Source organism: Leuciscus leuciscus (genome assembly GCF_965113295.1).
Source record: "Leuciscus leuciscus genome assembly, chromosome: 1".
Taxonomy (NCBI): domain Eukaryota; kingdom Metazoa; phylum Chordata; class Actinopteri; order Cypriniformes; family Leuciscidae; genus Leuciscus; species Leuciscus leuciscus.
This window is the reverse complement of record NC_138725.1, coordinates 75669962-75686037: the sequence shown is the minus strand read 5'-3', so window position 1 is coordinate 75686037 and position 16076 is coordinate 75669962. Positions and strand designations below refer to the sequence as shown.

The following is a 16076-nucleotide window of genomic DNA, read 5'->3' as shown; positions in this document are numbered from 1 at the left end:
AATATCAGTTCAGTTCTCATCCAATAGTGTCAGTGCAGTCAAGTCAATAATATTGCACATGAAAAAAACAAAACAAAAAAACCCAGCAATGTCCATACATGATCATTCTCTTGTTAGAAACTCTTTAAAATACAAAATTAGGATGAACACAATTCATGAAAGTTCTTACGGAAAGACTTACAATTCTTACTGTATTCCATTTAAATATATACCAAATAAAGTCAAGCATTGTGAGATAGGTATCACTTACATGCACTGTCCAATCAAATTTGAGGACTACCTTAAGTTTCATTTCACGAGAAAACAAAAGCAAGTAACTGCAGTGTGCAGACAAAACCTGTTTGAGTGGCTTTAAGTTTGCCACAAAAACGTTTCCCACAATGCAAAGAGAGGTTTGCATTTCTCATCACTGGTATATGAATATAAAAAGTCTATTTTCAAATAAACCTGACTGTTTACTTTTTCATTTATCCATATTCATGAGACATTTTTAATGCTGGGTGTTGACATTCCAGTTAATTTTGTGATTAAACCTGGCTTTGAACTGGTCTTGACATGACACAGCTGAAACATAGCATTAAACAGTGCATCTTAAATACTTTCCATAAAATGTTAATCAATGGAAATGTATCATTGATTAATTATTGAATTAGTACTTTTGCATTACGCAAAACTAACAAGCATGGTTAAATGAAGCCTCTGCTAAACTAAGCATAATGGGCCAATTGTGACCATTTGTGGGTCCAGTGTGATCACCCATGTGTCCCCTATAAGGGTTTTTTGTGTAGCCCACCTCGGCCACATTATTAGCACCCATTTGCGACCCAAGTGAGCCATTATAATGATCTTCTAAATGGGCCCCTCTTCGAGCCCACTATAGACCCATCATGTGCCCCTATGGGCTAACATACATGGGTGTGGGCAACCCAAATGGGGCCCATAGAAATTTGTCTATCGGCTCCACATGGGCCCCATTTGGGTTGCCCACTTGGGCCCAAGTGACAGCCCATCAAAAACCCACATGAGGCTCACATGGAAATGTTCAGTAGGACAGCATATTGACATCAAACACTAACAGTAGGTATGGTAACCAAAACCAGACATCTGCTAAACATCATAATGTTAATGTCCATACAACATTAAAATGTAACATCATTACACACTGATATTTTGTTGGTTTTAAATTGTGGTGATAAATAATTAATATATAACATCTTCCAAAAATCTAAGAATGATGTAGGACGACTTTGGTCAGAAGACAAAAAAACAAGATCTGACAACTGAGTCAAATCACAAACAAGCAGTGCTCAGCTGACTTTGCTAGAGTTACAGTGAACAGAATTAGTTTGGCAACAAAGAGCTGGGGCTGTCCTTCTTGTAGTGATGGGCAAATGAAGCTTTGGTGAAGCACTGAACCACTTAAAAGAATTGTTTTGAAAATGGGTTCATTACTGGAAGCTTCAGTAACAGCGACCTCTTCTGGTGAAGTGCCAAGGCTGCATCTAAATGATCCCGGCTAGATAGTGGACAGGAGGCTTTTAGACGAGTGAAATAAATCTAGTGCACGTATCTTTGACCCAGAGACTCTCTTTTCTTCAGATAGTTCTACTGTGGCCTGGTAGAAGAGGGCAAGCAATTTCAGGCATGCAGAGATGGTGTCATGGTCCTCTGATGACAGAGGTCTCACGTCAGTCCTGAGTGTTGCAAGTGATGCCCCCACTGATTGTCTCTTCTCAAAAAGGCGCTGAAGCATGTGAAGCATGTCCACCTCCTGAATAAGCTTCATGACTGGACGCTGCATTTGCTCTTGCACTTCTCTTAACTTCTCCTTGGCTGTGGTGCTGGTCTTAAAATATGCCACCACCTTCCTTGCCCTTGATCGTACGTCTGCTAGGCCAGGAGTTGCATCCAGGCTCATTTTAACCTCTAAATTAAGAGCATGTGCAAAGCAAACCACTAAATTTCTTCAGGCAACCATATTGTCTCCTGCATCTGTCACAATGGAGGTGACTTTGGTTTCAATGCCCCATTCCTCCATCAGCGACCTCTGTGCTGCTGAGATGTTATCTGCTGTATGAGCCACAGGGAAAGGCAGCACTCCCAAAAGAACTGTGGCCAGCTTTGAAGAGTCATCCACATAATGGCAGGTGACTGCTAGATATGCGTCCATATTAATGGAGGTCCACATATCAGCAGTCAGGCTAACAGCTTCTACCTTATGCATGACAGGTCTAGCCTTGATCTTCTCCTCCTCATACTTCTGGACCACCATGTTCTTCAGAGCCCGTCTAGATGGCAGAGTGTATGTGGGATCCAGCAAAGCCACAAAGTCCTTGAAACCGCTGTCGTCCACGATGGAAAAAGGCTGCAGGTCTTTCACAATCATATTCACAAGAGCCTCATCCAGCTCTTGCTTTTGGTCCACTAAAACAAACAAATACATAAAGACATAAAAATAGAATTAACAAAATAAATGAAAGATTTATGTAAAATTACAGGCCCAGGAGTCATGGAATGGACACAGTTATCAGTAGTGTGTCTAATAATAAAACATATACCTTACCATGACTTGTGTTCCCCTGATTTACAGCAGCTCTATGCTTTGCGGTGAAGTGCCTATTCATGGATTAAGTATTTCCATGGTACTTCAGTTCAACAGAACACACCAAGAACCTCACCTTCAGAGATATTTTTTATCATTATTTGTAAATAAAAAAGCATTCTTCTAAGAGTCTTCAAAGAGCCTAATGGCTACACTAATCAAGAGCTGGGGGTGTCCTTCTTGTCCATAATGAGAGGTGCTGAAGGGTGGGAACTCCCTCCTCAGCTGTGACGGGACAACAGGTTCAACTAACAGCTGAACAAATTAAATTAATACTACAAACAAACAAGACGGCACAGAGGAAAGCCGCCATGTCGAGAGCTCCAGCAACATGCAATCAGAGGTGGGTAGTAATGAAGTACATTTACTTCGTACATTTACTTGAGTATTTTTTTTGGAAGTACATTTACTTCGTTACATTTACTTGAGTATTTTTTTGGGAAAAAATTACTTTTAAGAGTAGATTTAAATGTGGGTACTTTTACTTTAACTCGAGTACATTTCTAATGAAAAACTGTACTTTTAATTTGTTACGTTGGGCGACGAATGTTATCAAGTATTGTTCTGTATTTTGTTTTTGTACTTGAATCTATGTTGCTGTGTGATAACTTTATGTAATGTCCCTTTTTCTTTATTTGAATTTTATTTGCTCTAGTCTACCGTTTAAAATCTACTCCGTTTATACTATTGTCTGTTATTATTGTCTTTTCTATTTCTGTTATGTTTTGTTTTTTGTATATACGTTGTAAAGTGTCCTTTAGCTACCCAGCCAACATTTGTAGGCTATGTGGGGCCCATATGGGTATGAAATGGGCTGAAAAATGGGCCCCATATAGGATTGTCCGTGTCCATAATGGCCCCATGTTAATTGCCCAGATGGATTTCATGCCGGATTGCACTTGGTACAAGGTGGGACCCAAGTGGGCAACATGCACAAGACGCATCTCGGTCCCAGCTTTAATGTTCTGTTTGTTTGAAGAATCTTATTTTGACGTTGTTTTCTGTTTCTCTGAGTTACTGACTGTGCTTACTGAATTTGTTCTTCACCTCCGTGTTTGCGGGTGAAGTGGTGCTTGTGGTGTCAGTTATTGCATATATGTAAAGCTTTTGTGTTTTTGCTCTTCAAAACAGGGTGACATCGCAGGCCTAGAGGGCTGAGGTGACGTCGTCGGCCCGAGTGACCAAGGTGAAGGCGGGGAAGTCCCCAGCGAAACCAGGGTGATGAGAGATCAAGGTGAAGCTGGAGGGACGAGGGAACCCGGTGGAGCCTTAGTGATGACGGACTACAGCGGAGCTAAGGGGACACAGAGCCAAGGCGGATCCGAAGGGCTTACAGGACAACGTGGAAAACTGGGCCTGGTGGTCTGAGGGGTTGCCAGGGGATCCGGGCTAGCCAAGGGCTATGAGACACCAGTAGGGCAGTCAAGTCTGGGGAATATGATGAAATCAGCGGAGATGATGGTAACAATAAGGTGGGTAGGATATTGGGTGGGATCGCGTAATCCATAATAGAGAGAGAGGGACAAGCTCCTTTGTGAAATTGATGAGCCAGTGCTCCTCAACTGGCTCATCTGAGAACTGTCTCACAGGACCTGACTTCTCGCTGGATCTACAACTGACTATAAAAGAATACATTAAATCACTCAAGATCTCAGCAGAGGATTAAACAACTACACAAACAGCATTACCAGCTTCACTTATTACTAAACGTTTCCCAAAAGCATCGTTTGCAAACTATGGTCGCAAGTTCTATTGAAATCCATTGGTAACAAAGTATTTGCGCCCATAGTTGGCTCTGGGAAACGCACCCCCAGCTTGACTTTATTTCTGTCATAAATCTACAGAACCTCTTAATGTGAGAAATAACAGAGATTTAGATGTTGATCAGAGACCATTCCTCCATACAGAATCTCTCCAGATCCTTCAAATTCCCAGCTCCATGTTGGTGCTTTGTCTCTTCAGTTCAGCCCACTCATTTTCTATAGGGTTCAGGTCAAGGGAGTGGGATATTTATGGAAGAAGCTTCATTTTTATCAGTGACACCTTTTTGTGGTGATTTTGATGTTTGTTTTGGATCATTGTCCTGATGGAAGATCCAACCACGGCCCATTATACGAGGCCATCAGGGTTTGACTTATTTTATCTGTATTTGATAGAACCCATAATGCCATGTATCTGAACAAGATTTCCAGGACCTCTGGCAGAAAAATAGACCCACAAAATTAAAGATCCAGCAGTATATTTAATTGCACACATGAGGAACAGCTTCCGGTTTGAATTTCCAGTAGTATCTGACAACTGAATATGCTGGAGTTTGTTTTTTGATGAGCGACTATGATCTTTCTTGAAACCCTCACAAACAACATGTGGTGATGGAGGGGTTGTTTGATATATTGTTTTAAGGCTTTCTAACCTCAAGTCTCAACTTCCTGCAATTCTCCAGCTGTGATCCTTGGAGAGTCTTTGGACACTCAAAATATCCTCCTCGCTGTACATTAAGACAAGACACACATCCTCTTCCAGGCAGATTCGTAACATCTTTAGTTGATTGGAAAATCTTAATTATTTCCCTGATGGTGGAAATGGGAATTTTCATATTTCAAATTTCTTTTCTATTTTCTTACAGCCACTTTCTATTTCTATTCTCAGCATTCTTTTGCACATCAGAACTATATTCTTTGGTTTTACTCATTGTGATGGATGATTAAGGGAATTTGGCCTTTGTGTTACCTCATATTTATAGTCTTGTGAAACAGGAAGTCATGGCTGGACAATTTCATGTTCCTAGTCACCCTGGTGTGCTAATAATTGTAAATATGAAGGGCAATATTTTTATTTTATAGAGATATTTTACTCACAATAATTTCTAGGGGTGCTAATAATTGTCGCCAACTTGTTTTGGAGATAAACATTTATTTCAAAATGTGATTTTCACTCCACTTTTAATTGTTTTACTTCAATGAAAGGTTCGATTTTTGTGTGTTTTTTTTTTTGTGTTTTTTTTTTTTTTTTAATGCAAGATCAAAAAGATAAACAATGCCGATTTATTTTCATAGCTATCTTTGTTCAAATTTACCAAGGGTGACAATTCTGACCATGACTGTACATGCTTCTTCAGTTGCTGGAAATATTGCAAACAGTAGAGACAGGAACACAATTCTCAGCTGAATGAGTTATAAAACATCTTGCCTTATGGGGCGCCGTTTGTAAAGCGGCTCACGCTGAAAATAACAGCAACATTTTGTCACATATAGGTTCAAACAATGTTTAAAAAACTGGTATGAATTTTTGACGGTCACTTTTTGGCACATTTACAACAATATTTGTCAACTTAGAGATATTTTAAATAGTTAAATCGAAATATTAAATGTTACACCTAAATGTTAAATGTTAAATCTAAATCTAAATCTAAATCTAAATGTTAAATGTTAAATGTTAAATCTAAATCTAAATGCTAAATCTAAATATTAAATCTAAATCTAAATGTTAAATCTAAATATTACATCTAAATCTAAATGTTAAATCTAAATGTTAAATCTAAATCTAAATGTTAAATCTAAATATTAAATCTAAATCTAAATGTTAAATCTAAATGTTAAATCTAAATCTAAATCTAAATGTTGAATCTAAATGTTTATCATTTATCAAATCTAAATTTGCATATTAGTTGCACCCGAAAGATTTAGAATCAACATTTAGATTTAGATTTAACATTTAGATTCAAAATTTAGATTTAGATTTAACATGTAGATTTAATATTTAGATTTAGATTTAGATTTAGATTTAACATTTAGATTTAACATTTAGATTTAGATTTAGATTTAACATTTAGATTTAGATTTAGCATTTAACATTTAGGTGTAACATTTAATATTTAGATTTAACTATTTAAAATATCTCTAAGTTGACAAATATTGTTGTAAATGTGCTAAAAAGTGACCGTCAAAAATTCATACCAGTTTTTTAAACATTGTTTGAAGCTAAATGTGACAAAATGTTGCTGTTATTTTCAGCGTGAGCCGCTTTACAAACGGTGCCCCATATTGCCTTACCTTTAAATAATGACCAGATCAGGCCAACTATTGTGAAATTTGGATAAAACGCTGTGCAATTACATTTAAAGGCTACGATAAGTTTCATTTCATGAAAATGCTCAATTTTGTAAGTTTCATTATTGCAACATATGAATTCAAACAAGAACTGTCTGTCAGCACATCTGGGCTAAGGTTAGTATAAGAAAAATGGCTAAAACTTTATTTTGATGGTCCCCTTTACACATTCTGCTGACTATACTAGCCATAACCTTAATTCTAAAGGAGAGTTAGTTGACATGTAGGTGCAATGTTACTTACTGTCAGCAGAATATCTAAAGGGGACCATCAAAATAAAGTGTAACCGAAATGTTGTATTTTATTTTTTGTCAAACTTTGTTTGTTGTTCCGTCCGTGCTGCTTCAGTTACTTTTCATTCAGTCCAACATGGGAAGAATGAAACAAACACAAAGTGGTACGCTTCACATCTCCTTCTTCAAAGTTAACTGGTCAGATACACAGTTTATACTCTTCTTGTTAATAATACAATAATAATGTTTTATTTATATAGAGCTTTGCCATAGCTAAAGGACCCTTTACAACGTATACAAAAAAGAAATCGTAACAGCAATAGAATCAACAAAATAATAACAGTAAATTAAAATGGAGTAGATTTCAAACTGTAGACAAGAGCAAAGATAATACAAAGACAGAAAAAGGGGACATTACATAAAGGTAACACGCAGCTAAGCTTGTTTACACCACAGAATAGAAGATTTTAAAAGATATTTGCAAATTTTTATCTCACAATTGCAAGTTTACATCTAGCAATTTTGACTTTATTTCTCAGAATTGCAAGATATAAAGTCAGAATTGTGTGTTATAAAGTTAGAATTGTGAGATATAAACCAATAAGTTTCCATACGCAGCAACATAGATTCAAGTACAAAAACAAAAAACAGAACAATACTTCAGAACAATCACAAAACAAATGTTTTAAGTTGCGAAATGTTATTTTAACATTCTAAATTTAGAAATGTTATTAATGCAGTGACAACAATAGAGGCAAAAACACTAAGGCACTGTATGCTCAATCATCACTTAATTATTCACATAATTATCTTATTAACTTTAACACTCTGTAGAGTGGGAACATAAGTGCCCCGAGCAGTGTTGATTTAACACTGGGGATTTTGCTGTGCAGAAAGTTTGACAGATGATAATGATATATTCAAAATTAGGGGAGTTTTGATGATGTGTATGCTCTTATGGTTGCACCACAAATGATAAAACAGACGCCACCACCTTTCTTTTCCCCTGTGAGACTGCAAACGATGTCCGTTCAGTTTATACAAAAGTCTATGTGTGCACGTGCCTGCATGGTGTAGCCGATGGCTGGAGGAACCAGGGTGGAGCTTTGGCTGAAGGGCTCGGCGTAACCGGGGGACCGATCTACGGAGGTGGAACCAGGGTGCCAAGAGGAATCGACAGAACAGAGAGACCGATGGACCAGGGTGACATCCACTGCCCTGGAAGCCCAGGGCAGAGTTGCTGGCTCACGGGACCGAGACAGGGACTTGACTGCCCGTGGCAACGATGGAGGAAGCGAGGATGACGGGGAACCTTGAGGAAGGGAGGAGTCCAGAGGAGCTGAAGGGGTGGAGGAGTGGAGGGTCTAGTCACAGCCAGAGACCTGGAAGTCCGTGGCAGAAGCTGAGCGATGGCTGACCGAGGTTGATCCGGAGGGACGAGGGAGTCTGGAGGAGTCCCAGGGCAGATGGGTCGCGGTGGAGATGAGGGAACGTAGAGCCAGGGCGGAGCCGATGGGCTGACAGGCCAAGATGCTGCCGGCAACCGCCCTAGCTGGTGAAGGGGAAGCCTGAGGTGGTGCCGAAGAGCTGAATGGTATTAGTGGACTGGATGGAACCGGAGCATCCAGACAGCCGGACTGAACCAGCGGGAAAAGGAGAGTTTATTTAACACTGGAGTTTTTGCTCAATATTATAGTGGTGGGCTGCTCGTCAGAGTGGTGATAAACGTGATAAACTTATTGTCCGGGTTCTACCCTGACAGCCTTGTCTGTGTTGTCTTTATTTCGTGTCTCTGTGTATGTTTTGTGTGTCAGCACATTGCTTTGTCTGTGTTTGCCACGTGCTGCTCTTGTTTCCGCCTCCTTGTTTCCCGTTTCCACCCCCCTTGTTTAGTCCTCGTTTGCTTGATTGTTTTCACCTGATCCTGTTCCCTTTATATTGTGCCTCTTTTCCCTCATCTCTTTGCTGGTTTGTTATGTGCAATTTCTGTGTGTCTGTTATTGCGCAGCTTGTCAGTCAGTGCTGCAGTTAGTGTTTCTGTCTTTTCTTTGTTCCTGATAGTCAAATCTTTATTTTGCTCTAGTTCTTCCAAACTTTATTTTTGGTTCACCTCTTGTTTTTGCTTTTGTTAACTAATCTTTTATTTTCTCTTTAGCTTGTCTTCAAGGTTGTAATCTTCTTTGATTACTAGTTCCAGTTATTAATTTATATAACTTTTATTTAATTTTTCCTTTGCTATTGCTCCAGTTATATTTAGTTTCTTATTGTTTTCTGGTGTTCTAGTTTTTGCCAGTTTTTACTTTGCTCTTGTTTTTGTTATCTCTTGTTGTCCTGAGTTTTGTCTTGTGTTGGTTCCTGTCTGCTCCCTGAGATTCCCTGCCTGCTGGTTCCTTCTCTTGGCAGTTAGACTAGTTCAGGTTCTGTGTGCAGCAACTATCAGATCTCTGCTTCATGGTTCCTTGCCCTATCTTCACCACAACCATCTACCTGGCCTGGTCACGTCTTCAGCAGTTCTTCGGCCTGTTGTCCTCTGGAGTTGGTTCCAGCAGTCACCCACAGCTGTCCTGTCGTTGTTTCCTGTTGACCCTTCTGTTTGGACTGTTCCTGCCTCACCCTATCTTGTACTGTCTTCTGTTAATATCACTCCCCTGCTCATTCTGCGTCTGGGTCTCCCCTATCTGAATCCTGACACTTCTATTCAATGCTTTACTCAAGTGTCACAATTGTGATGCTATTAAATAAATGTATTTTGAGGCTTTTCCAAGCAAATATGGATAAATTTGGTTAATTTGATTAACAATTATATCGTGTAATTAGTGAATGGTTATCCTTTCCCTTTTGTATCCACAGGAAGATGATAAATAGAGTGCTGCAGGATTGAATCCAAATCCTTAGAAATGAGGTTGCATTTTTGTACTTCTGGTTCAATTGTCCCAAAGTCAACAAGTACTAAATGCCTGACATAACACAAACTCAAGATTTTATTTGAAATTGTTTATAGAACATACCACATAAAATACATCAGTAAAACCCCATTCCTGAAATTTAAATGTGCTAGCTGCATCCAAAAGAGGGGTGTGAGTTCTGGACAGTTTTACATTTTATGAAAAAAAAAAATTTGAATACATTTTGTAAATTAAAGGTATAGCGGAGGATGTTTTACTTCCTGGTGGGTAGTCTAAACTATTGGTCCTCCTAATTGTCAATCATTCTAGTGAATCAATCAAACTTTTCAAAAAGTGGAGAGGGCGGGTCTTATCTAAAATTTGGAAAGATCCTCCGCTATACCTTTAATTCACAGAAGGTTTGGTGAAGCCACTTCTTTAAACAAGCAAGCATGTTCTTTAAGAGTGTTACATTTACATTTAGTCATTTAGCAGACGTTTTTGTCCAAAGCGACTTACAAATTGGGACTAAATTAAGCAAGTCATCGTGAAGAGGCAAAAAACAACGCAAGAAGTGCTCAAAATAAGTTCAGGCATTATTCAGAGTAGCATAAGCCCGATAAGCGAGAATTTACAGAAAAAAATATATATATATATATATATTTTTTTTTTTTTTTTTTTTTTAATGAGTGCTCACGGAAGAGAAGAGTTTTCAGCTCTTTTTTGAATGTTGTCATGGATTCTGCTTTCCGGATGTGGGTGGGGAGATCATTCCACCAGCATGGAACTGTGAATGAGAATGTTCTGGAAAGTGATTTTTTGGCTCTCTGTGATGGGACCACGAGACGTCGCTCGTTGACCGATCGAAGGCTTCTGGTAGGGACGTAGACTTGTAGGAGTGAGTGGAAGTAGGAGGGAGCTGAGCCTGTGACAGATCTGTAAGCAAGCGTCAATGCCTTGAACTTGATGCGAGCAGAGAGAGGTAGCCAGTGCAGTGAGATGAACAAAGGAGTGACGTGGGCCCTCTTGGGCTCGTTGAAGACAAGGCGAGCTGCAGCGTTCTGAATCATTTGTAGAGGTTACAATTAATGTTTATTTTGATCCATTGATCCATTGCACGCTTCATTTATCCAATAAAATGTCATTTCAGTTTTATTAAGATTTTAAAGTTTGTTAACTTTCTCTGCTGATGTCTTAAAATGAGTACTTTGGGACTGGCTGACAGTACATCTTGACATTTGTCTGACCATGGTATTGAAAGATCTCTGGTAATTTATTCCAACCAAAATGCAACGTCTGCCCAACGTTGGAGTTTGATGTTAAGACAACAGTGTGCTTTGGGGTCAACCTGTTTTTCATTTTCAACCAAAATTTAAATGTCTGCCCAACGTTGAAGTCCAACGTCTTAATGTTACTTTGACTTTAAAGAGGAATCAAACTGACAGAGATAATGTAAGTTATATATCTTTATTTTTGAAGTGCACTTTCAAAATAATGAATTTTTATTGCTAAAATAAAAGTTTAAAATCAACAAACATTTTAGAGAAATCATTCAAGAATGAATAACATGAATTTTAAAAAGAGACTTGATAGAATTAACAGATTCAAGTAAACTAGATTTGATTTAATAGATTTGAATGAACTGAAATGCCTGTAGGAAACTACAGTAGCCAAATGTAACTGCAATCACATATATTCTGGACGCACAACAAATCTAAAACTGTAGTCATCAGGACAGGGGTTAGGCAGGCCCATACTGCTGTTATTTGGAATCACTGCCATGCTGTTTTTGAATTCTTGGACATGAAAGACATTGTTTTGATTTTTACAGGTGAGAATCAATCTGTTGCTGAAGCGAATGGTGTTAGTGTAATAGTTCTGATTGCCACTTGCGAGGAACCTTGCAGTAGGAAAAGATTTACATGAGACACCGTAGTTAGAGCATTCCTGAGCATTATGAAAAACCTGGGCTTGCCACTGGACCACCTTCTCTTTGTAAAGAGCACTAGGGTGTGCAGGAGTGGAGAAGGTAGGAACTTGAATTCTGATAGGTTGGCCAAACCTGTCATATTCATAGTTGTTATAGCGCCGGTGATTGATAGTTGGGGTTGTGTCATTGATAAATACACTCCACTCATTAGCAGTGTAGATTCTGGGCAGATAATCATTACTCGTGTTGTCAATTTTATTCCTGATCTTAGAGAAAGGCAGAGCATTGAACTGAAAACCACTGAGCAGACCAGTTAGGTACAGTTTCTCATGATTCTTATGGAGAACACTTGAGGAAAATTGTATTTCATACAGTTTATCCATTGAGATCAAGAGGAAGCGGATGTGATTCAGGAGGCTGGCCTGTTGTTCTGAACTAATTTCATCACCTTTGTCTTGGATCCATCTCTCCAGAGCTTCAAGAAGAAAAGCTTCATCCTTCACAATCAGGTCTGAGCGCTGCAGCAGAGCGTCCATCATGTGAAAGGAGATGGTGCTCCACAGCGGAGAGCTTATGAGGAACTCACAGTTCCAGGAGAGATACTGAAGGACATTCTCCTGCAGAACAAGGTCACCTGTGCGGACGCCATACTCGTACATTGATAGCTGTGTCTGGAAGGTGTTGTCTTCTGGAAGGAGGGAAGTGAAGATCCTGCCAACATCCTCCATAAGCGTCTTCACTCCAAAGATAAATGACAGCTGATGGAGACACTGAGCCGAAGTGATGGAAACATCAATCTGACGAGTGTACAAATACCTGAGAAAAACAGTTCTGACACTGTAAGCATCTGAATGTAAGCGTAAGAATTATGATATGCACGATTCAAAGCAACATTCTCGATGAATTGAGACAATTGGAATTTGAAGTGATCTTAATAAATGTACCTGAGAAAAGCAGAGACATGAGGATGGCACGCCTGGCTGGCATCCACTGTGAGGTTTCTGGACTCATTTGTTATGTTTAGTTCTGGATAAATCATGAGGATCATACGGTGCACACAAAACGCCAGCTCTGCCTCTTCACTGAGGTCTCGTACTTTAATGCTGAAATCACAACCATCTCCACTGTCAAACAGAAGACCAAGATCATCAGACAAACCCAGACTGTTATCCACAGAGAACTGACGATTGCTGGTTATGTTTTTACCTGCAAGAAAATGTAATAAAAGAGGTTAAAACAATAGAAATAATAGAAATACAAGTGGGCAACTGCAAATATATCTAGTAGATGAATTTCTTACCAGTATCGCAGGTCACTCCTGCATCTTCTTTATGTGAGCAGTCAGTAACACCCCAGCCTTTGAAGCTGCAATCAGACAATGAGCTTTCTGAACCTTTACAGTTCATGTCATCCAGCCAGATTGGACCAGAGCCTTGAAAAATCAATACAATTGTGGTTTAAAAAATAAGACAATTATTGTTATTATGGTGTGTAACAATAAAATGGACTGAGGATCATATATACCTTCACCATATTGTCCTCCAGCCGTAATTGAGATTGCCCCAGGAAAACCCATCTGACGACACACCACTTGTGCTTCGGCCAGGTCCCATCCGTCATCACAAACTGTTCCCCACTGTCCATCATGATAGATCTCCACACGACCAGAAGAAGGAAGATTCCCCACCAATCTCACTCTGCCCTCCTTTGCTGGCTGCTTTGATGTGTAACCTTCATCCAGCAGCAAAATATTAAAAGATAAAAAAATATGCATTTAAATGCATTTGTTGTTCAACCTCAGCTAACTGTGCATTTGTTGTTGCAACAGGAAGACATACTGTATTTGGTTGTAAAATTCCAATAGACCAATAAACGCTGTAGATTACATTTAACGTAAACAATACATTGCAATGTTCACATATTGTAACATTGTATACATTTTTTTAAAACTCATGAAAATCTTGTAAATACAAATACTGCAAACAATGTGTTTTATATAAAAAAAGAAAGAAAAGGTTTACTAACCAAACGGCGTCCAACGTTGTGCTGAAACATGAAGAAACAGTAGAGGCAATAGAAGATACATGATTCTCCTCATGCTGGAAATATTGCAAACAGCAGAGACAGGAACAAGATTCTCAGCTGAATGAGTTACAAAACGTCTTGCCTTTCCTTTAAATAAGGACCAAATCAGGTCAAATATTGTGAAACTTGTATCAGACGCTGTGTAATCATATTCGAGGGCTACCATAAGTTTCATTTCATGAAAAGGCTACATTTGAGTTTCAAGTTTCATTACTGCAAAACGTGAATTTAAACAAGAACTGTCTGTCAGCATATTCTGGGCATGCAGTGCACGCGAGACCAGTCCAACTAAATTCACACAATACAGAAAGTAAGTTAAAACTAAGTTCATTTAATTTGTTAGCCACCTATTGTCCCAGTCACAGCCTGAAGAGGCAGTTCCCAGCCTTCAGTGCCTCTGATCATGGACAAGAAGGACACCCCCAGCTCTTTGCTGCCAAGCTAATTCTGTTAGAAAGCCTGTTCACTGTATCTCTTGCAAAGGCGGTTGAGCACTGCTTGATTGTGATTTGACTCTTGATCACCAAGAGTTGTCAGATCTTGCTTTTCCCCCCTCTTCTTCCAACCTTCCCTTCTTCTCAAGTTTTCGAACATGTGATATATGCAATTTCATCATCTTGCTTAGAGACTACTGTAACTCTGTATTATAGAAACTCCTCTACCCTGGCACGACTCAAGACCATCTAACATGTCCTGTCACCTGTCAACGGGTGGGATATATTAGACAGCAAGCGAACAGTCAGTTCTTGGATTTCATATGTTGGAAGCAGGAGAAATGGGTAAGCGAAAAGATCTAAGTGACTTTGACAACGGCCAAATAGTGACTGCTAGACAATTAAGTCAGATCATCTCCAAAACGACTAGTCTTGTGGAGTGTTCCCGGTATGTAGTGGTTAGTACCTACCAACAGTGGTTAGTACCTACCAGTATTGGGAAGTGTTGCAAGGAAGGACAACTGGTGTACCGGCCTCAGGGTCATGGGCACCCAAGGCTCATTGATGCCGGCCCGATTCACATAGAAGAAGACAATTTCACATGTTAAATTGCTGAAAAACATCATGCTGCCCATGATAGAAAGGTGTTAGAACACAGTGCATCTCAGTTTGCTGCACATGGGGCTGCGAAGCCAAAGATCAGTCAGAAAGCCCATGAAAACCCAGTTATACCACTATTATGAAGACTGAAGAAGAATGCCTGGTCTGGAGAATCTCATTGTCTTTTAGATCAGGTGGATGGCCGGGTGCATGTGCGTTGTTTACCTGAGGAAGAGATGGCAGCAGGATGATCTGGGCAATATTCTGCTGGGAAACCTTGGTCCTGGCCTTGATGTGGATGTTACTTTGATACAGTACGTACCACCTACTTAAAGGGATGGTTCGGAGTAAAATCAATCTAGGGTCCTTTGCACCATGACCTCGAACCAAACAAATAAGGATGTAGTCAGTGTAACGAAGCCCAGTTCCAGGAATACACTAATATTTTGTTGGTAGTACCAGTTTGCAACAATTATTAGTTAACACTAAGTTGTTAACACTTCGGAAAAAAATTATAATTTGTCGTTCGTTACACTACATCCTTAAGCATCGCTTTCTGCAAAGACTTTTACGTGCTTTTCCCAAATAACAGAAGCATGAGCCGTCAGGCAAGTGTTATTTAAATAAACTCCTGATGTACTTACAAACTTTCCAATGCCTCGTTTTATGAGTACAGAACCTATTTGTACTACCTTATAAGTTTGGTACCATTCTGGGCATTATTAGTGGGGTAATTTACGAGATACATCATAGGGATCCTATGATGCGCCTGCACTAAGTCATCCGGCTGATATCTCTAAATAAGCTCTAACTTTAATAATGTTCAACCAAGGGGGAAAAAAAAAAGGATTCTAAGGGGGTGTTTGGCTCGAGGTCATGGTGCAAAGGACCCTAGGTTGATTTTTGTCCGAACCATCCCTTTAAAGTGTTCCCTGATGACAAGGGCCTCTTTCAGCAGGATAATGCACCCTGGCACACTGCAAATATCGTTCAGGAATGGTTTGAGGAACATGACAGAGTTCAAGGTGGCCTAGAAATTACCATTGCTGTGTAGATCACTTACAAATAGTAGTCGGTTACTGATTCCAGATTACATGACAAAATTTGTAGTTAGTAACATAATCCATTACAATACATTTAAAGTTATATAATTAGACTACTTTTAGATTATTTTTGACCAAACTTGTTTATCACATTC

General features: G+C 39.3%; 1 protein-coding gene across 1 annotated transcript in view; it reads right to left on the bottom strand.

Moving 5' to 3' along the window:
- The window catches only part of LOC309500009 (scavenger receptor cysteine-rich type 1 protein M130-like), a 59244-nt gene extending 45311 nt beyond the window's left edge, over nt 1-13933 (bottom strand). The window contains exon 1 of the mRNA XM_082171552.1: nt 13785-13933. Coding sequence (XP_082027678.1) covers nt 13785-13857 — 73 coding nt within the window. The 5' untranslated portion in view covers nt 13858-13933. The remainder of the gene's footprint in view (nt 1-13784) is intronic.
- Between the last annotated feature and the right edge of the window lie 2143 nt (nt 13934-16076).